Source organism: Cervus elaphus, chromosome 11, assembly GCF_910594005.1.
Source record: "Cervus elaphus chromosome 11, mCerEla1.1, whole genome shotgun sequence".
NCBI lineage: Eukaryota > Metazoa > Chordata > Mammalia > Artiodactyla > Cervidae > Cervus > Cervus elaphus.
The window spans coordinates 3,694,852-3,716,139 of record NC_057825.1 but is presented as its reverse complement, the minus strand read 5'-3'; the positions used below and the strand labels follow the sequence as shown (position 1 = coordinate 3,716,139).

General features: G+C 64.1%; 1 protein-coding gene across 10 annotated transcripts in view; it reads left to right on the top strand.

Moving 5' to 3' along the window:
- Positions 1-20,479, top strand: part of KCNT1 (potassium sodium-activated channel subfamily T member 1) — a 68,570-nt gene extending 48,091 nt beyond the window's left edge. For 5 of the 10 annotated variants that reach the window (XM_043917125.1, XM_043917131.1, XM_043917132.1 and 2 more), the window contains 21 exons: positions 755-919; positions 1,421-1,557; positions 2,470-2,533; positions 2,641-2,749; positions 3,123-3,231; positions 4,002-4,151; positions 4,426-4,664; positions 4,908-5,142; positions 6,319-6,424; positions 8,159-8,331; positions 8,712-8,783; positions 8,892-9,026; positions 9,133-9,244; positions 12,648-12,749; positions 13,119-13,202; positions 13,437-13,562; positions 13,797-13,817; positions 14,536-14,860; positions 16,233-16,295; positions 19,302-19,386; positions 19,520-20,479. In XM_043917125.1, the coding sequence (XP_043773060.1) occupies positions 755-919; positions 1,421-1,557; positions 2,470-2,533; positions 2,641-2,749; positions 3,123-3,231; positions 4,002-4,151; positions 4,426-4,664; positions 4,908-5,142; positions 6,319-6,424; positions 8,159-8,331; positions 8,712-8,783; positions 8,892-9,026; positions 9,133-9,244; positions 12,648-12,749; positions 13,119-13,202; positions 13,437-13,562; positions 13,797-13,817; positions 14,536-14,860; positions 16,233-16,295; positions 19,302-19,386; positions 19,520-19,640 (2,733 nt within the window). In that variant the 3' untranslated portion in view covers positions 19,641-20,479. Of the gene's footprint in view, positions 1-754; positions 920-1,420; positions 1,558-2,469; positions 2,534-2,640; positions 2,750-3,122; positions 3,232-4,001; positions 4,152-4,425; positions 4,665-4,907; positions 5,143-6,318; positions 6,425-8,158; positions 8,332-8,711; positions 8,784-8,891; positions 9,027-9,132; positions 9,245-12,647; positions 12,750-13,118; positions 13,203-13,436; positions 13,563-13,796; positions 13,818-14,118; positions 14,861-16,232; positions 16,296-19,301; positions 19,387-19,519 lie in introns of those variants that run through there. The other 5 variants (XM_043917126.1, XM_043917129.1, XR_006343404.1 and 2 more) reach the window with 4 other exon arrangements.
- Positions 20,480-21,288: the final 809 nt, after the last annotated feature.

Genomic DNA, 21,288 nt, shown 5'->3' with positions numbered 1-21,288 from the left:
AGTGCTTGGGATGAAAACAGTCAGAGACTTTCATGGGACCTGGCTGTCACCTACAGACATGGAATCAGACTGCAGAGGGAGGCCCTGGGCGGATCAGCACCGCGGACAGCTCCGCGGGGCCCTGGCATCTCCCTCACTCACCCTGCCCACCTTTATGTCTCTGTCATTGTCCTATTTTTAAAAAGGGTTGCCAACACCCAAAGCTCATTGTCAGGAGGTTTGGGTCAGGGTAGATGCAGGCTGCTGCCTCGAATCACCCACAACCTTGACTTGGGCTCAGAACCACGGTACTCAAAGTGTTCCTTTCACATGGGGAGTCTGGGTCCCTAATTCTGTGGCTGAGAATTCCCTAAGACGCATCCAAGTTTCTCCAAATGTGTCTCAGGTGTGGACAGAGACCCAAAGGTCATGTAGTTACCTGGATGTCCAGAGTACATGCTTTAGCATCCACTAACGGTCAATTGGCCATCTGAGGCCGGGAGCTCGACCTGCCGCAAATCTGCTACCCCACACACGAGCCAGACCGTCCACTGTGCTCCCACCTGGCCCCTTGGGTTACCTGTGCCACAAACATCCAAGGCCTTCCGAGACATGGTCGGGACGGGCCTCCATCCTTGCCCTGCCTCCTCTGGCCTGCTCTGGTCTCCACCCTTCGTGCCCAGCGCGGGCTGGTTATCAGCCTTCTTGCCCTGCTCTGTGCTGTCGCAGTTCCTGGAGCCCCAGGTCACCTGGCGCTCACACGCTTTACCTGCAGTTTGAGGAACTCGTCTACCTGTGGATGGAGCGGCAGAAGTCGGGGGGCAACTACAGCCGCCACCGGGCCCAGACGGAGAAGCATGTGATCCTGTGCGTGAGCTCCCTCAAGATCGACCTGCTCATGGACTTTCTGAACGAGTTCTACGCGCATCCACGGTTGCAGGTGAGGCCCCGCCCATGACCCCGCCCCGCTGCAGCTGAGGCTCCGCCTCTGGTCCCACCCTGCTGCAGGTGAGGCCCCGCCCACAGTCCCACCCACAGCTGTGCTGAGGCCCCGCCCACGGTCCCACCCACAGTGTGCTGAGGCCCCGCCCATGGTCTCACCCACAGCTGCGCTGAGGGCCCCGCCCACGGTCCCACCCACGGCTGCGCTGAGGCCCCGCCCATGGTCCCACCCACAGCTGCGCTGAGGCCCCGCCCACAGCCCCATCCGGACCCAGAACCCCCTGAGCTCTCTGGGCCTCTGTTTTCCTGCCTATGGGGTGGAGTCTGGATGGTCTCCCACATTGTAGGGGGTGGATCTATGGCGTCCTGCCTTTCCTTCCTGCCGTCACAGAGAAGGCTGGGGGTCCCGAGAGGCTATGCGGAGGTGAAAACAGTAGGAAGGCAGGATGGGCAGGGCGCCGGCGAGCTTGCCAGGGGGCTGACGGTGCCCTACCTGCAGGACTATTACGTCGTCATCCTGTGCCCCACGGAGATGGACATCCAGGTTCGCAGGGTCCTGCAGATCCCCCTGTGGTCCCAGCGGGTCATCTACCTCCAGGGCTCCGCACTCAAGGATCAGGACCTCATGCGGGCCAAGTGAGAGCACGGCTGAGGGGAGGATGCGGTCCTGCGCCGGCCAGCCTAAGCGGCGGCCCTAAGCACTACGCCAGCCGGGAGGGGCCATCAGCCGGGCAGCAGCTCCAGCTTTGTGCCTGCTGCTTGCCCAGGCCAGCCGGGCCCCTCACTGACCCCCGCACAGCCTTCTGGGCAAGCCCACCAGCTCCTCTCCCACCTGCCTGGTGTTTGTCTGGGGGCGAGGTGGGGGTTGCTACAGCTGTGCCTCGGGTGGGAAGCTGAGGCTGTGGGTGTATATTCTTCTCAAGATGCGGTGACAGGGTGACTTGAGGTAAGGAGACTGAGTTGTGAACAGAACTTTCCAGGATCTGCTGCAGCACATTCTGAGACACCCGGGAGGGGCCCCCCCACCCCCAGAGGGGCCCCCACCATCTGTCACCATTTTATTATGGAGCCTGATGTAACCTTCGTGGTGAAACGGTGAAATGTGGGTTGTATGGAGGCCAAGGCAGCAGGAGCCCGGGTAGCCAGGGCCCCCATCCACCCATCTCCTGAGGCCAGGAATCAAGGGCCCGACAGGGACTAGTAGGGGTTGCAGGGTGATGGGGTGGGAGGCACCAGGCCTCCCTGCCCTGGGGCAAGTGGACTATTTCTCAGGCGGCCTTTCTGCAGCCAGGGGCTGGGGGCGGGGCATGAGGGGAGCAGACCTGGCCATCCCCAGATCTCAGGCAGCCTGTCCCAGGAGGGGACAGGACAGCAGGTGGGGTCCAGCATCTCTGCCACCAAGTGCACCCCCCTTCCATGCCCCAGCCCCACTCTGGGTGTGTGGGGGCCCATCCTCAGCCCATCCTGGGCTAGTCAGAGTGAGACGGGGTCCTGATGGCCCAGACAGGGACAGCCGGTCCTATGGTGCTCAGACCTGGTGCTTTGCAGGATGGACAACGGGGAGGCCTGCTTTATTCTCAGCAGCCGGAACGAGGTGGACCGCACCGCGGCGGTGAGTGCCCCCGGCCACCAGTCCCCCACCTGCCCGCCAGCTAGAGGGCAGAGCCCCTCCCCCAGCCTCTGGCTGCCCTCAGCAGTGACCGTGGCCTCCCTGCTCAGGACCACCAGACCATCCTGCGCGCCTGGGCCGTGAAGGACTTCGCCCCGAACTGCCCCCTCTACGTCCAGATCCTCAAACCTGAGAACAAGTTTCATGTCAAGTTTGCAGGTATGTTTGGTCAGGAGAGGGGCGCCCATGTGCTCCAAGGGGAGCGTGCTGGGGCTGGGGGTGGGGTTGAGGCAGAGCCCATGCAGATGCTGCAGCTGGGAGCCTGGGGGTCAGTGAGGGCAGGAGCCAAGGGCAGGGGAGGGGCAGGAACACCATCTGATGAGCACCTCTAAGGTGAGCAAATCTATGCTGGACACCTGGGGGCCAAAAGGTGTGGCCAGCTCCCTTCCCCCACCCCATCTCTGGAGAAGAGCCAGGAGAGTTAACAGGCTCGGGAAGGTGGGGCTGGAGGGAGCCTTCTAGGGAGGCAAGGGGACGCCTACTGTGGCAGACAGTGAGAGCCGCGCAGTGACCCTGACCCTCCTGCCCGCAGAGCACGTGGTCTGCGAGGAGGAGTGCAAGTACGCCATGCTGGCCCTCAACTGCATCTGCCCGGCCACCTCCACCCTCATCACCCTGCTGGTGCACACGTCCCGCGGCCAGTGAGTTCTGCCCCGGGTCCACCACGTGGCATGCAGTGTGCTGCCCGGGAGAGGAGCAGACACTGGGGGCAAGGGACGTGTTGAGGAGCCTGTGATGGGAGGGGGTGAGAAGCCCGAGATGGGAGCGGGTGGTGACCTGGGAGGACCCAGCTGGGAAACAGTAGGTCCCTTGTCACTTGAGGAGTGGGAGCTGGGGGCGGCCTTGGGGCTGCAGGGAATCACAGGCAGGGCCCTCCATGGAGCAGAGGGCCTAGTCGGGGGTGGGGCTCAGGAGAGCCACCGGGTCTAGAAACAGCAATAGTGGCGGGGGTGGGGGGTGGTTGGGGGGACACGCTTGGCCTGTGGGAGAAGGCGCGTTGGTGTTTGGCACCTGAGCTGGGGTCCCAGGTAGAGCGGGAGGTGAAGGGCTGCCCTGGGACAGAGGAGGGGTGTCATCTTCTCTCTAGCAGGACACCCCAACAGGTGGCCTTGGCTCCTTGTGGGGTCTGGGTGGCCCTCGGGGAGGGACCAAGCAGATGTCGGAGGACCCACAGCCCACAGAGGCCGGTCTTGACTCTGAAACCTTTTGACGCCCCCTAAAAGCCGGACCATTATGTTCACAGCTCTTTAAAACTGGCCGAGGGACCCATCTGGCCACACCCGGGTCTAGTCTCCCACAGACGGGGAAGGGCGGGGTCAGGGGTCACGTTGGCTTCCACCCACCCTGGAAGCCTGGAAGCGGCCAGGCCAGGCGGGGCAACGGTGGGGGTGACGTCCTGCCCACACCCCAGGGAAGGCCAGGACTCTCCAGAGCAGTGGCAGCGCATGTACGGACGCTGCTCGGGCAACGAGGTCTACCACGTGCGCATGGGGGACAGCAAGTTCTTCCGCGAGTACGAGGGCAAGAGCTTCACCTACGCCGCCTTCCACGCGCACAAGAAGTACGGCCCCTTGCACCCTGTCCAAGCCCGGGAGGGAGGGGGCGCTGGGCGGGGCTCGGAAACGGAAGTGGGCGGGGCCTCGCCCGCCGTCTGGTGGGTGGGCGGGGCCTCGGGGCCGGACGCCACGCCCACTCAGCGTGAGACCTGCGTCCAGCACCTCTCTCTGAGGCGACCCTGGGTGGGTCTTTGGGTCGAGGGGGAAGAGGTCCCGACCCCTACGAGGAGCCCGAGAGGGGCAGCTCTGGCCTCCACCCCCATCCGTCCGTCCACCCAGGTACGGCGTGTGCCTCATGGGCTTGAAACGCGAGGACAACAAGAGCATCCTGCTGAACCCGGGCCCGCGGCACATCCTGGCGGCCTCCGACACCTGCTTCTACATCAACATCACCAAGGAGGAGAACTCGGCCTTCATCTTCAAGCAGGAGGAAAAGCAGAAGAGGAAGGGCTTCGCGGGGCAGGGGCTGTACGAGGGCTCATCCCGCCTGCCCGTGCACAGCATCATCGCCTCCATGGGTGAGGCCGGGCGCCCGCTCCCGGCTGGGCAAGCCGGCAGGGGCCCCACCCGGAGCCCCCGGTCCTCAGGCCTTCACTAACCCTGGGCAAGCCCCCTCTCTTTGGGCCTCAGTTTGCACATCGGTCCGGCAGGGCCCTCCCTGCCTTCCTGTGGGGACATCACTGTCAGCACTGGGAGGGAACCCCCACCCCCAGGACAGTCCCGGGAGGGGCTGCCAGCCAAGTCCAGCCACTCTGTTCCAGGGACAGTGGCCATGGACCTCCAGAACACGGAGTGCCGGCCTGCACAGAGCGGCGGGGGCGGTGGGGGCAGCAAGCTGGCGCTCCCCACGGAGAACGGCTCGGGCAGCCGGAGGCCCAGCATTGCGCCCGTGCTGGAGGTGGCCGACAGCTCGACCCTGCTGCCTTGCGACCTGCTGAGTGACCAGTCAGAAGATGAGATGACGCCTTCGGATGAAGAGGGGCTGTCCGTGGTGGAGTGAGTGTCTCGGGGTGGGGGAAGGACAGACACTTTCCTCAGGAGAGGAGGAGGTACAGCATGTGAGTGCCTGGTGCCCAGGAAGAAGTGGCCAGCCAGCACTGGTCCTGGATCCACGCTCTGAACCAGGCTTCCAAACAGCTTCCGCAGAGCCCTTGCTTGGCAAGTGGAATCTGGGGACCCAGCTCCTGGGCAGGAAGGCTGTGCTGTATCCCCCTCACCCCTCATCCTCCTCAACCTCGCACTCTGGGCGGGCAGCCAGGCCTCAGTACCACGGCCTACTTGAATGAGGTGGCTGCTCTCTGAGCACGGTCTGCGGAGCCCTGGGTGAGGTGCCGTCCAGGCCTGGAGACTGCTGGCCCATACTGAACTGTCACGCTGCCCTGGGTTTGAGTCCAGATCTTCCTCTAGGATTATGAGACTCCCACCCCAGGGCCACGGCCAGTCACAGGCCTGCACGGCCCGTCCCTCCCAGCTGGCTGTCAGCGTGCTGTGGCCACTCTCTGCTCCTGCCTTGACCCTGGGGTGGAGTCAATGCACTTTAAAGACGGGCTGCTGGGGGACTGGCTCCAAGATGAAGGGGGCTCTGCAGGGCTCCTGCACACTTGGAGCAGGCGGTAGACTGGCCTCTGACGCTGCCTCCCTTAAGCCAACTGGGGGCCGAGCAGAAGGCCAGCCCCCCTCCAGGTAGCCTGGCTGCCTACCACCCTACATGTCCGCACTGGGCACTGAGGGGACAGCCAGAAGGTGGGGGGCAGCCTGTGGGGCAACCAGCCCAGCCTGGCCGCCAGTAGAACAGGGGCCGAGGGCCAGCATCTGCCCCGGCGTCGGGGTACTGGGAACACCAGGGTAGGAGCACCCCTTAAGGCTCTTCCGTGGCTCCCAGGCCTATGTGAGCTCTTGTGTGTGTGTGTGTGTGTGTGTGTGTGTGTGTAAGTGTGTGTGCATTGCATGGAATCTCCTCCGATCTCCAGGGAACATACACAGGTCCCGATCACAGCCCCCCTTCCTGCCTAGGGATTGAATATAGGGGTCCTGGGGCTTCCTGGGCGGGAGGAGTGGTGGGGAGGCTCTGAGGGCCCCAGCCCAGTCTGGTCTGCGATGCCTGGCGCCCCCGTGTGGCCACCCAGGGTGCTGGGCACGTGTCTGAGGCTCCTGCCTCTCCCACCCGTCCAGGTATGTGAAGGGCTACCCCCCCAACTCACCCTACATCGGCAGCTCCCCCACCCTGTGCCACCTCCTGCCCGTGAAAGCCCCCTTCTGCTGCCTGCGGCTGGACAAGGTAGGTCACAGCAGAGATGGGGAGGCAGCAGGGACCCTAAGGACATCCTGACTCAAGTCGCACTCCCCCGTGTCCATTTCTGTTGGGGAGGGGGGGGCGTGTTCCCTCCCTCCTGCATCCGCATGCGTGTCTGAGGCGAGGGTGTGCCTCTCCTGACCACAGTCCACTTACCAGGACCAGGATGTGTGTGTCAGACCCTCAGCCCACAGTCCAGCTGCCCTTCTGGCCGGAGACAGTCCTGACCCACCTCTGAGTGCCCGTCATGCCTGCCTCCCTCCATCTCAAGGCTCCTTGCCCCTGGGACCTCCCCTGGGTCTCTCCCGTATTTGGGGAGCGCTGTCATCGATCTGGTGGAGCATCCCTGAAGCGGGGCAACTCAGCCTTTGCACGGGGTGGGGGCTGGTCCCCCCAGAGGTGCCACATCCTCCAGGAGGCCTCGCTGCGATGCTGCCTTAGAGCACGTGGCTCGGGTCCACACCTGGTCTCCCTGGAGGAAATACAGCTTCACCTTTGCAGTCAGGACATCACTGAGGGGAGACACGTGGGGACCAGGTACATAAGCTGCTCGTCACCGACCCCCTGATGCGTTTCCTCTACAGTTGATGGATCGCAGGTTCTAGTTCCTTCTATGTTTGTGTGCACTTTTCCCCGTGAGGAGGTTCTTCCTCTTTCTTAGCCATTGTGTACATCAGTGTGGACTCACTGTTTCACTCAGAGAGTAAACCCGCTGTGCATTGCTGCAACGTCGGGTTTCTGTGCGGATCCTGCTGGTTTTAACACTCAGATGTTCCTGGTTTTACTGATGAGGCCTCCAGGTCTTTCCGACATGTCTCCTGGTCTGTGAAGATGTCTGTGCTTCTGAACTAGTGGTGCCCCCCCATTCTTGTTCCTATTCCAGTCCTGGAACTGGCTGCTGCTCCAAGAAACCTGATTCCTGCTAGTGGAAACCACATTTAGAAACAAGATGGGGATTTGGGGGTGCTCACTGCTGCCCTGCATCTGGGCCTCTCCGCAGAGAGCTAGAAAGTGGGCACACACATGACAAAATGTGTGCGCACACATAAAATGTGTATACACCACTCAACAACGTATACACATATGACAAAACATGTACACATGCACACACAACAGAATGCACGCGCATGACAAAACATGTACACACAAACATGTATACATATGCACACATTACAGAACATTTATACACATGGCAGAACATGTGCACACAAAATGTGTACACACATGCACACACTATGGAATGTGTATACACATGACAAAATGTATGTATATACACAACATGTATACACATGCACATACTACAAAATGTGTACACGTGACAAAACATGCACACACAAAATGTGTATACACACACATGAGAGAATGTGTATACATACAAGATGTGTGTACACACGAGAGAATATTATATGCATAAGAAATGTGCACACACATACAAAATGTGTACACACATGCACACGCTACAGAATGTGTACACACAAGACAAAATGTGCACAAACACAAATGTGTCCACCCAGACCCATCTGTGTCTGCATCTGCTAAGGCCACAAGTTCACACAGACACCTCCCTTCCCACGCCCGCAGGGCCCCAGCTCACGCTCTGCGGGGTCTGGTGGGTGGCTGGCCTGTGGCCCCAGTGATACCAGGTACCATTTGCCCTCAGGCTTCCCTAGAGCACCCTCCCTCCCCTCCATGGTTGATTCCAGCGTTCTCCCCATCCAGGGCTGCAAGCACAACAGCTACGAAGACGCCAAGGCCTACGGCTTCAAGAACAAGCTGATCATCGTCTCGGCGGAGACGGCGGGCAATGGGCTGTACAATTTCATCGTGCCACTGCGCGCCTACTACCGGCCCCGCCGGGAGCTCAACCCCATTGTGCTGCTGCTGGACAACAAGTGAGGGGCAGAGGGCAGGGCATGGGTGCCCTCAGCTTCGGCGGGGAGGGGGGCGCGGCCCCGCCGCCCCTTCCCACACTCTGGTGCCGCTCCATCATCCTCCCCATGACCATGAACCTCCCCCAGGGCGCACCCCGAGCACCTCTACCCGCAGAGGCCTGCCAGACCCAGACCACAGGGTCTAGTCTCAGCTGTCCTGCCTCCCGGGGCCTTGGCTTCCCCTCGGGGGCAATAAAGAGCAGCCCTGTTGGCCTCTAAAGGCCCCCCGGTCCAAGCCGTCGTGGTCATGGGGCCCCTGCTCTGCCCAGGTCAGAGCCGGTGTGGGGATGGGGCTGGGGGTAGAGCCTGGTGGACGCCTGCAGGACCTGCTGTGCCCACAGGCCCGACCACCACTTCCTGGAGGCCATCTGCTGCTTTCCCATGGTCTACTACATGGAGGGCTCCGTGGACAAGTAAGGCGCCTCTTGGCAGGAGGACCTCTGCTCCCCGCTCCTCTCCTCCCTGGGCGGGCACCCAGGGCCGAGCAGGGGGCGGCCGCACCCAAGGGCGTCTCCCCGCAGCCTGGACAGCCTGCTGCAGTGCGGCATCATCTACGCGGACAACCTGGTGGTGGTGGACAAGGAGAGCACCATGAGCGCCGAGGAGGACTACATGGCCGACGCCAAGACCATCGTCAACGTGCAGACCATGTTCCGGTGAGACTCGGGGGCCGCCCTGAACTCCCCCCAGGCCGGTGTCCAGGGGCCCCGCCCCGAGCCCCCTCCCCACGTCCATGACCAGGCCCACCCCCCTCCCCCGCAGGCTCTTCCCCAGTCTCAGCATCACCACCGAGCTCACCCACCCATCCAACATGCGCTTCATGCAGTTTCGCGCCAAGGACAGCTACTCTCTAGCTCTCTCCAAACTGGAGAAGGTGAGTGGCCCCTCGTGAACCACCCGTTCCCCACCTGCCCCTGCGTGAACTGCCCCTTCTGACTTTGCCCAGCTGAGGGCCTGCACCAGGCCTGGAGGGCGTGGGTGCCTGCCCTCCTCCGGCGGGGTGCTAGCCCCAGGGTGAGGCTCTCGAGCGTGCAGCCCACAGACTTTAGGGTCCTCGGCCAGGAGGGGAGATCGTCCTCCTAAGGCAAGGTCCAGTCTGGCCTTGTGCGTGGCCGAGGCTGCTCGTTATACCAGAAATTACTCACCCGGGGGACACCAGCCCTGACAGCACACCCACATCTGAGCCGTGTCCGTTCTATCAACCACCGGCGGGACGTGTTCATCCCACAGATGAGGGCATGGGATCAGAGAGGGGAGCCTTTGCCTCGGGTCACACAGAGGCTCAGAGGCAGAGCTGGAACCAGCTTTCTGCTCGGCTCCATGAAGGGGATCAGCAGGGTCAGATGTGGGGCCCGGGGGACATGGGGACCCGCCATGGTCTGGTGGTGCCACCCTGGCATGTTGTGGACCCCAGGCCCTCCCCAGCCCCCTGTCTGGGTCAGTGTAGCACTGCCCTCCACTGAGAGGCAAGGCCGCGCGCAGGTGGCCCCGGGTGAGACCAGGAAGCAGGTGGGCCGCTACCGAGGAGATCCGGCCAATGAAGTCGGGGGCAGTGACCATTCCCTGCGAGCCTGGACTGAGGTCCTTGTCGGGGGGCAGCTTGCATCTGCATGGCTGACCCCATACCAGGCCAGGCCTGGCCCCAAAAGCAGACGGGCAGTGTGGGAGCTCCACCTGCCCAGAACCCAGGTGGACGACGGAAGTGCATTTTGCCAGGAGGCCCGTGGTGGCCCCGGAGCACCTTGGTCGGTAGCCAGAGGCCTCAGTCAGCAGCCGGGGAGCTTGGGCCATCCTGCCCCTGGAGGAGGCTTGGCCTGCACCCCACATGACAGCCCATTGGAGCCCACTCAGAACCACTTCCTAGCAGCCCGTGAGTTGATCCTCTGTCTGCTCAAAGCTGGGACTGTGGGTGTCAGAAGCGGCCCCAGCCGGGACTGTGTCCAGGTGCTCCGGCCAGTCTGACCCAGTTCAGGCAGGATGACCAGCACAGAACTGGGGTCAAGGCTGACACCCTAGCACTGGTCCTCACTTGCCACCAGTTCCCCACAGGCCTTGCACTCCCACCTGTTCAGCAAGTGGTCCTGAAGTAGGTCCGTCAGCAGACACTGCCCTTCCACGGCAGACACCACAAATTCACCCCCTACTCCTGCCTTCTGTGGCAGGCATCACCAGTCGACCACACCTTCCACCTTCCCCTGCAGCATCACCTCCAGGGGCAGGGGCAGGGGCGGCCCACTCCCCACCTCGTCCTGTGGTTTTGTGACGGGGAGAGAAGTCAGCAGTGAGCACGTGTGGCCTTGGGAGGCTGCAGCCCAGGGTTGAAGGCCGTGCCGATGGACACGCTGGGCAGGGCCAGGCGTGTGCAGTGCCTGGGGGCTGAGGACAGAGGGGCACAGGGCCACGCGATCCACCCCCTCTGGAGAGATGGTCGGAGCCAGTGCCCCCCCCTCACCTATGCACACAGCAGATTCCACAGAGGACGGGGTGGGAATGTGGCATCACGCTGTATGCACGATCCGGATGAGGCAAGTGCTGTTTCGTGAGCGGAAGCTGCAGGAACATCAGAAACGCTTCTGGCATTCAGATCAACATGCTTCCCCAAGATCGAAGTGGCGCTAGGGTGGGGGGGATTCGGGAAGGCATGGAGGGCAGCGGCTGCATCTCCCTGGAGGTTCTCAGGAAGGTCTCCTAGAGGCTGGGTCACTGCCCACCCCACTGCCCACCCTGTCCCCAAACTCAGGTTCCTGGTGGCATCATCGTTTCAATAGCCTCAGCACCTGTGACGGTGACGTCAGCCAGGGCCCAGCCTGCCCGTTCAGTCCTGCCCCTGCTCCCTGCAGCCACATGGTTCTCAGAAGGGCTTATCATATGTGTTCCCATGTCTCGCTGTGACCTGTGACCTCGGAGCTTGGGCTACAGCCTCCGGTCCCTCTGTGGCCACTACAGAACAGGTGCATGAAGCCACTGAAACATCAAGCCTTCTTTTGTCCACAGTCTCCCTGGACCCCCTCTCGGTCTTTTCTTCTCAAACCATTCACTGTTCTGAGTGAAGGGAAACTGACAGCTTTAACGATCTTGGGAATCTTCCCGTTTGTCCTCATAGCGTGCAGCGGGAGCGTGCAGCCTGGAGACAGCAGGCCACGCGGGTCAGATTCCAGGGCTTGTCCAGGATTCATTCTTTCCGGGACAGCAAAATGCTGCTCAGAACTGACCCACTGTTTCCCTCTTGGACACCCACGTGCCAGCACGCCCTCAGGCTCCCTGCTGGTGGGGAGGGACTGAGGTGAGGCCTGCTGCCCCAGTGTTTGCCCCGCCGGCCGCCAGCCGAGTTTGCATGAGGAAGCTGCCACAGCAGGAAGCAGCCCCAAGAGAAGGCCCCCGGAGGGCTCCTGCATCCCACCTTCTGTCTGTGTGGAGCGTGTTCTGGTCCAGAGGGAAGGACGACTTCCTGGGCTCAGAGCCACCCCTCAGCTGTAGGCCGACCTCATGCAGTGGAGACACGTGCCCAAAAAGTCCGCGTCCCAGCACCAGCACGGAGTGGGGAACACGATTCTGTGAAGGATGCTGAGGTGGAGGAGGCCCTAGTTCACCCTGGGGCCCCACACCATCACCAGGGTCCTTGCAAGAGGGAGGCCAGAGGTCAGCCTGCTAGCCTTGGAGGTGAAGGAAGGGACCAGGGCTGTGGCTGGCTTCTAGAAAATGGGAAAGGCGCAGGAAAGGAGTCTCCTGGGGGGCGGAGGGTGGTCACCGGCGGGAGCCCTGCGACACCTGACTCTAGCCCCACATATCCGACTGGACTTGTGAAGTCTGATACCATGAGAGAGGAATCATGCGGTTCTGAGCTGCGGGTCTAAGGAATCCACGTGGGGCCTCGCGACGCCGTGCTCACAGGGGAGGCAGGAGCTGTGATATACACATCGCTGCTCACACGCACGCCTTGCTGTCCTCGCCACCTCACTCACAGCACACAAGCTCCAGGACAAGTTGCTACGAGTGTCAAGGGCCCAGGGTGGCAGTTGCCAGGCATTAACCCCAGCACGGGCCCCTGGCTCTCGCCAGCAGAGCCCTGAGTCCTTACTCCTGGCTCTGGCCCCTGTGTCTGGGGGACATGTAGCTGGGTGCTTGACCTCTGTGTGGGGGCATCTGCTGGCCCGTGTTCATACACTCACCCCATACGTGTGCACACACACACCCCCCATGCACGCGTGCCCTGGGCTGCCTGTCCTGTGCAGCTGTGGCCACAGGCACCAGCCTGTCTGAGCTCCCCTGTCTTGCAGAGGGAGCGTGAGAATGGCTCCAACCTGGCCTTCATGTTCCGCCTGCCCTTCGCCGCCGGCCGCGTCTTCAGCATCAGCATGCTGGACACACTGCTGTATCAGGTCAGCCTGGGGCCTGGCCGACGGCCGGTCCTGAGCAACGTCCACCCTGGGTCCCCAGGAGACCAGTGGGACTGAGTGGCTCTGGGCCTCGTCCCTGCCTGGGAGCCACAGGGGTTCACCCCTGAGTGTCACCATCCTTCACTCCCAGGAGGGTGCTGGCCTAAGGTCACTCCTGGCAGCCTTTGGGTTTCTGATCCCTTCTGACCTAAGGCGCGTGACCAGGCGAGCTACCACGGCCAGGAAAGGCCGCCCGGCTGTGTCTGCTGGCACGCTGCTCAGGGGACACTGTGGGTGCCCAGCGGGCATGTCCCGCCTCGGGGGTGTGGAGCTGTCCACAACGCCGGCCTCACTGCGGCCCCTCTCCTCCAGTCCTTCGTGAAGGACTACATGATCCCCATCACCAGGCTGCTACTGGGCTTGGACACCACGCCGGGCTCCGGCTACCTCTGTGCGGTAAGTGCCTGGGCGGGAGGGGCTTAGGGAGCGGGCCAGGCAGACAGGAGGGGCCGGAGGGGCGGGTTGAGTGGGCGGGGCCTCGGGGGGGCGGGGCTTGTGGCCGGGCCGCAGTGGACTGGGTCGGGGGCGGGGCCTGTGGCGGAGGGCGGGGCCGGGCCGGCGCGCCCTGCAGGGGAGTCGAGCGCCGGCTCTGCGGCCCGAGGCCCGCCCAGCCCAGGCTCTGCGTTGCAGATGAAGATCTCGGAGGACGACCTGTGGATCCGCACCTACGGCCGCCTCTTCCAGAAGCTGTGCTCCTCCAGCGCCGAGATCCCCATCGGCATCTACAGGACCCAGTGCCACGTCTTCTCCACCGAGGTGCGGGGCAGGGGACCTGGGGATCCGGGCCCTTTTGGGGTCAGGTTCACAGGCGCCCATGTGGTTCCTTGGGGGGCTTTGGGGGAGGGGAGAGCACCGAGGGGCCCCCGTGCCGCCGCCGGGACCGCGGACAGCGGCCTGCCCACGAGTTGTGAGCCCACCGGGGCTCAGGCAGCCTCCGGGGTCAGGGCAGGAGCCCCACAGGTACCCAGGCGGCTCTGGTTTCCTTTGCAGCCCCCCGACCTCAGGGCCCAGGTGAGTGGTCCCTTCAAGCCCGCGGGAGTGCCCGAGCCCAGCCTGGGGCTGGGGTAGGGGGCGGTGTGGGCAGGAAGCAAGTCCCCAGGTGGCGCCGGCCAAGGTGCAGCTCAGAGAGAACTCCTAGCATCACCCTCCTCTCCCATGCAGATGGGGAAACTGAGGCCGGGGTGGGAAGCCCAGGCTCCCCCTACCCCCAGGCCGTCTGCCCCTCAGGGCACGGCCCCCATCCTGGCAGATACTCCTTCTCTGGCAGATACTCCTTCCTCTCCCCATCCGTCCCCACTTCCACCCCACCCAGGCCCCCACATCACCCACCAAGCCTTGCAAGGCCCTGCGCGTCCCAGCCCACCATCGGGCTGCCCCTGCTCTCTCCTGCCCCCGAGGTGAGGAAACTGAGTCTCCTAGAAGGGGTGTTCCCCCCCCTCCACCCCACTGTGGCAAAGTCAGAACACGCAGCCCCAGAGAGGTGGAGGGAGGCCCACCTCTCACCAGCAAGTCAGGGACAGGCCTGAGCCAGGCTTTGGGGAATGGAAGGAATTTCCACCTGGGAGAGGAACGGCCTGGGGTCCCCCTGGAACTGTGACTGTCCTCCCCATTGCCCCAGCTGCTCCGTGGGTCCCCCTGGTCCTCTGCCCAGCACCCCTCCTCCTTCCCTTGCCCCCCCAGTCCCCAGACCCCCTTCCCCTCCCAGGCCTCACTCCTCCTCCCTGGCCAGTCCCAGGTCTCGGTGAGCGTGGAGGACTGTGAGGACACTCGGGAGGCGAAGGGGCCCTGGGGCGCGCGGGTGGGCACGGGCAGTGGCAGCGCCCACGGCCGGCACACGGCAGGCGGCGACCCAGCCGAGCACCCACTCCTGCGGCGCAAGAGCCTCCCATGGGCGCGGAGGCTGAGCCGCAAGGGCTCCCGGCACACCGGGAAGGCGGCAGCCGAGTGGATCAGTCAACAGCGGCTCAGCCTGTACCGGCGCTCGGAGCGGCAGGAGCTGTCAGAGCTGGTCAAGAACCGCATGAAGCACCTGGGGCTGCCCACCAGCGGCTACGGTAAGGTGCAGGGCGTCTGCTCTCCTGGCCCATGGTGGGGAGGGGGGCTCCCCTAGATCCAGCGCCAAGCCCTGTAAGGAAGGGTTCATTCATCCCCTGCTCTGGGGCCTCAGTTTCCACATCTGTAGAAAAAAGATGCCTACTGCCTGAGCCAGGAGGCAGCCGTCCTGGAGGTGGCGGCTGTGGGTGGGGACAGCCTGGCCGGGCTCCCTGAAAGCCAAAGGCACCGGCCTCAGCTGGGGGGGCGGATTGGCCACCTCCGGCCGGTCCTGCCAGGATCAGGAATGCAGGACCCCATCACGTTCCCCTGAGGATAGGAACAAGGGTGTGGTGGGGACACCCCAGAGCCCTGGCCACCCCTCCCGAGACCCTCCCCACAGCTGGAGCTCGCGCCAGGCAGGGGCGGTCAGGTCAGGGGGCCCAGCACCAGGACACTCCACGACTGCTCCTGGGGCAAGGCCACCCCATTCCCGCGACTTCAGGGTGACACTGCCAGGGTGTTTGTTGTCGTCGGCAGATTTTCTCTGTAGCTTGATTCGGGGAAAAGTTTGTGACCCTGATGGTGAACAGGGCTGGGGTCCCCGGCTGGGCCAGAGGAGACTAGCCTGCCCGTCCCTCGCTCCAGAGATGCTGCCTCTGTTGATGGGGCTGAAAGGGGCCCAACCCCCCCGCCCCTCCCACTGTAGCCTGGCCTCACCCCGGGCTGGGTGGAGGCTCGACCTCTGCTAGGCTCCATCTCTGGGGGACTCTGCCCCCAAACCCACCCCAGGCCTGGCTATAGTTTTCTGGGCACCCACTCCCCCCACCCCACCACCTGCTGCTCGCCTCCTGGCTCAGGGGCCCTCAAGCCCCTCCAAGTGGGACCAAGTGGCTTTGGGCTTCACCCAGAGCTGCCCAAGGGTCTCTCAGTCTGGCTGTACGCTGGGCCCAAGGAGATCGCCACCCGGGAGAGGCGCCCAGCCCCTCCCAGCCACGCCCCTGCCGCACGGTGCATCTGCACCCTGCCCTCTCCCCAGGCGGGTGCTGTCACCCCCGTCCCGGGTGTGTGCTGGGTGCTCACGCTCCCAGTGGGGGTCCCGTTTCACGGCCCCATGTCACACCCTCATGTCACACCCTGGCACGCGGACACTCCAGTCCGGCTGAGCCCCGGAGCAGGCCCCTGCTCCTCGGGGCTCCCCTGGGCCTCCCCACCCCTCCGCCCCCACCAGAGCTTGGCAGCCAAAGAGCCGACTTCTCTTCTGGGACAGACGGGCTGCCTGCAGCCTGTGTGCACCTCCCGCCCCCCGCTATGCCGGCTGCCTCCTCCACGCTGCTTGCTGACCTCAATCTCTCTCTCTGTTTCTGTCTGTCCCTCTCCCTGTGTGTTCCGTAGAGGATGTAGCAAATTTAACAGCCAGTGATGTCATGAATCGGGTAAACCTGGGATATTTGCAAGGTAATTCTGCTCCGGTGGCCGGAGTCTGGCATAGGGGGCGTGCCAACCCTTCCCGACGGTCCACCCGGTGGCCGCCCACCCCAGCCAGACAGGCAGACAGGGCGAGACACGAGAGAGGGTCCCTGCAGGCATGGCCCCACGAGCTCCCAGGCCGCCCCACTGCAGGGACCCTAACTTTCTCCCCACCGACTGCTGACTTCAGGATGGCGCCCTGCACCCCAGCCCTTCTGCCCACTTTGTTGTCTGAGATAAGCCCTGCCCTGGACACGTAGGCAGCCATTGGCCAGCCCCTGGGAGCCCACCCAGCTCTCGAGAAACACTGGGATGGAGCACCCCAGGCCAGGGTACCCACGCCCCTGGCGTGGTGGAGCACAGTGAGACCTGAGCTGGTGCCTGGGGCCTTGGGGTCTGCCACACCCTGAGCCTTCAAGGGCCACCCAAGTCAGGTGGACGGTTGACCTCCACTTCCCAGCTGGGGCTTCACGAGGGGGGCCTCTTCAGTTGAGAAAGTCTGACTATATCACATTCTCATCCAGGCACTCAGGTGCTGCTTGAGCCCCTGTATCTTCCAAGAAGACACCCCGCAGGCCCCAGACCCACCCCAAGACCCCAGCAGAGGTCAGAGCAGAGTCCAGGCCCCAGACCTCACTGCCGGGACCCCTTCTTTACCTGGGGGCTCCCCAGGCTCAGAGCTGTGCAGGCCTCCTGAGCCCAGGTGGGTGTTAGCTCAGGTGGGCCGGTTTCTGAGGACGGCCGGTGCAGACAAGACCCAGGATTGAGAAGCTCTGGGGTGCACCGCGGGGGAGCTGCAGGGCGGCCCAGGAGGCAGAGCCCTGACCACACACCCCCCGCCCCGGGTCCCTGCGTTTTTCCTCACTTGCACCCACGACCGCGTTCACAGCAGCCCCCCGACTAGGCCAGCGGAGTCTGAGCCTGGGGCTGCCATGAGCAGGAGGGCTGCATCGTCACCTCCCTGGGCCGGCTGCACCCCTACTTCTCGCCAAGGCTCGCGGGCAGGGGGGCCGCACCCACAGGGTCCCTGGGTGGTGTTTACGGAGCCCCTCCCCCTGGTGTGTGGACGTCGAGAGGTGCCTGGGCCAGGACCTAAAACCAGAGGAGAGGCTGGTCCCAGGGGCTGCAGGGTGGTCCCCAGGGGGACCCCCCCACAAGGCGCCCCCCCAGGTGCGGGCAGATGGGGAGGAGACGCCCCCAGCCGTGACATGTAGACACAGCCCCTTCCGCACGGTCACCCCTGGGGGGACGGGTCCAGCTGCCCCCAGTTCACAGTTCTCGGGCAGGGGCTCCAGAGGAGTGGTGTGGACCCCCAGGGGCTGGCGAGAGTCCGGTCTGCGGGTCCAGGGAGGAGCCCCCATGGAGGCTGAATGCCAGGTGCGGAGGCAGGGGGGCTCTGCCCTTGGTCATGGGCCAGGCCCTCCCCAGGCGTGGTGAGGCCGCCTCGTCTGGGAAGTCGGGGTCAGGGCCTCGTGGGTCACCCAGTCCCCGGGCGCTACAGCCGGACCCCATGTGCCTTCCCCCGCCACCTCTCAGCCCGGTGCCCCCAGAAGCACAAAGCTGGGCCCGGCTTGGGCTGGGAACGCCCATAGCCTGCCTACCCCAGGCAGAGGCAGGGCCCAGGTCAGGTGGGGAGGGTCCAGTGAGGCAGGGGCCATGCCCACCCTCTGCAGCCCCGCCCCTGGGTGAGATGGACGGGTAGCCCCATCCCATGCCAGCCTGTTTTCCTTGTTCTTGGTGGCTGTGCTCAGGGGTGCAGGGTCCCCCAAATCCTCCTGCTCCCGCCCGCACCTCCGCTGCCCCAGCTCCGCTCTTTGCTGCCCTCCCTGGACATGCGCCGCCTCCGTGAGCCAAGCCTGCCGGTGACCCCGCGCGGTGGGAGGGGCGGGGGTCAGGCCATCCCCTTCCAGGCAGGTACACCAGCCTGGACCAGGTGATGTCTGTAAGCCCCGCCCCCCGTTCTGCCTGCACCCACCCCCACCCGCAGCTGTCCTCTGAAGCATGCTGTGGGGGTCGCGAATCCAGAGTCAGATTTGGCCCTGAACTCGCCAGTTCAGAGAAGTGAACTGCTGCCCCACCTTCCCTGAGTACCTGACCCCGTGGCCAGGGAGCCCTCCCCGGACAGGAGGGGCCGGTGCAGAGAGAAGGAGGTGGGAGGAGCCGGGGCAGAGGTCGCCCAGGGCCCTACCCACCCCCTCACAGGGCCGTCCCCCACAGTGCCCAGTCCTCCTGGGTCAGGAGGTGCCTTTAGGCATCCCCAGATGTGTAAACCGAGGCCACCAGCTGCCCACCTCCTGCCACTCACAGAGCACAGGGCCACTGCCGAACAGCGGCCAACCCGACCCCACAGCTGGCCAGAGAGACATCTGTGCAGTGACCGGGGTTTCTCTAGAACCGGTTCACACCCCTGTGGGTCACATCCCGGGGCCGCCCCCAGTCCAGACACGGGGCTGGCTGTACCCATGGTGGGCAGCGGCCGGGCCCTGTGTGTGCCCGAGGGGACCTCCGGTAGGGTGAGCCGGTTGGACTCTGGGCTGATGCTGCGGGACAGGTTTTGGGAAACGGAGGGCAAGTCCAGGGTTGACAGTTGAGGAGGGGATTGGGTGTGGCCTGTATGGGGCAGGGGTGCTGGCGGGGAGGGGTGAGTGAGCCTGGGCTGGGTGTGTGTGCTGGTGTATGCACACGTGGAGATGGGTGGGTGTGCACAGGTGTGCTCCAGTCAGGGTCACCACCTCCTAAGATGCTGGTGACTCAGCTGAATAAGCTATGGGGACGGGCAGGGGTGGTGGCTGCTCCCTGCCCGTGCCGTGCTGGGCTGAGGCCCACGTGGGTCAGGGAGGACCGGCCAGGCTGGGTTCCCCAAGACGGGGCTCGGGCGGGATGGCCAGGAGGATTCTGCAGCTAACCGGAGCTGCCAGCTCTTCGGGGCCCGGCGGAGCAGAGGTGGGCAGGGGCTGAGGGGTGACCACCCGCCGGGCCCTGTCTCCTCCGCAGACGAGATGAATGACCACCAGAACACCCTCTCCTATGTGCTCATCAACCCCCCGCCCGACACGCGGCTGGAGCCCAACGACATCGTGTAAGTACCGCGTCCCCAGGCAAGCGTAGAAACCTGCCCTTTGCCACGTGGATGGGCACCGCACACCCACGAGGGTGTCCAGCCTGGCCTCCTGGGCAGAGCATGATGCCAGGGCCCTCCGCCCTTCCCATAGATATCTCATCCGCTCTGACCCCCTGGCCCACGTGGCCAGCAGTTCCCAGAGCCGGAAGAGCAGCTGCAGCAACAAGCTGGCCTCCTGCAACCCTGAGACGCGGGACGAGACACAGCTCTGATCGCCTTGCGGAGTCCACAAGCCCGTGATGCATGAGTGCAGGGCCGTGCCTGGCGCCCGACCCCAAGAAGCTCCCAGGACTGGGCCAGAGGGAGCGGACCTTAGCTGGGTGAGGGCTGGGGCTGCCCTGGGCACTGCTGGACGCTGGCAGGAAGCCTTTTTAACCTGTTTTTATGAATCTATACAACCCTGATCCTTTGCACAAACGCACCGCAACTCGTGACCGGATCTGGCCACAGCGGAGGGACAGGAGCCGGGCTGGACCGCAGGGTGAGGCTGGGGCGCATCGGGCAGGGGCCAGGGCCGGGGCTCGCACCATGACAGGAGGGGGACGCTGCAGCCCGAACTCGCCATGTTTCCACAGCCGTGGACCAGTCTTGCCCGTGGCTGTCAGCCAAGCCACGGGGTGGAGGACCACCCTTCTCGCCTGGGTCCCCTGTGCCCTCATTTGAGAAGGAAATGGAAAACAAGAGGGTCTTCAGCTTAGCCAAGCCCCTGGTCGCAGCAGGACGGGCTCTGGAGAAGCGTCAGCGCGGGGCCCTGCCACGCACTGGGGATCCCGCGGCCCGTGACTTTGTGGAAGAGACTCGGACGACTGCCTTTTCCTCTATTTTTATGCTGAACTTTTGCGGCCGCACCATCTGACACCCTTTTAAACGAGAAATCTGAAGCACAACGCAGCCGCTGGGCTGCTGGCCCACGTCTCCAGGACGGGGACTTCTCCTTATCAAGGGAGGGACTCTGGGCCTCACCTCGGTTCCTTTGTGACTGTTGCTGACAGGTTTGCACGCTCAGTGCTGGAAACTTCCATTAAATGGATGCATTCTGCAGACAGGAGGTCCCCTCGTGAGGCATTCTCTCCGTGATTGCATGCTCTGGGCCTGGGTCTGCCCCAGCTGCCCAAGGGTTAGGAACAACCCCAGGGACCCCACAGGAGAGCCCCCAACCCAAGGAAATGCGGCTGGCCCGGGTCCTCCCCAAAAGCAGGAAGCAAGTCATCTGGGGTCAGGGGTTCCAGGAGGGTTCCCTGGAGCCCGGCGGAGCCCCGGGACAGGTCTGTGCGCCTCCCCAGAACAAAGACACCCCTGTTGGTTCTCAGCTGGGGGCTCTTGCTCCTACAGAGTACCCCCAAGTCTGGCAGGGGAAGGACCAGCCCAGCCCCCAGGGTGGGTGTGGCTCCAGGCCACTCAGCGGCTGGAGTGGCCTGCCCCCTGGGAGGGACATGACTCAGGGCGGCCTCCCCTTCCCAGGTCAAGGCCGCACGTCCAGCTCACCCCCCACTGGCTGCCCGGGACCCTCCCACCCAGAGAGGGTCTCCACGCCCAGGGTGGGGGGAGCTTCTGGGACAGTGCGGGCTGTGGGGGGTCAGGAAAGGTGTCTGGTTGAGGTGGGGAAACTCAGGGGGCCCTCAATGGGGTGATAGGCCGTTGACGTGGGCTTGGGTGCCCTTTGGGCCACAGGGCCCGTCCCAGCAGGGTGTCAGTAGCTCCCAGGGTCCTGCCAGTGACTCCCCTTCCGCACCTGCCACCTCTCCTGGCACCCACATGCCAGCTCCCCGAGGGGCTGCAGGAGTGGAGACCGAGGGGCTCTTCTTGGCCGCTAGAGTGGGGTTTCCATCCCGGTGGGGTTGCAGCCCCTCAAACCCCCCA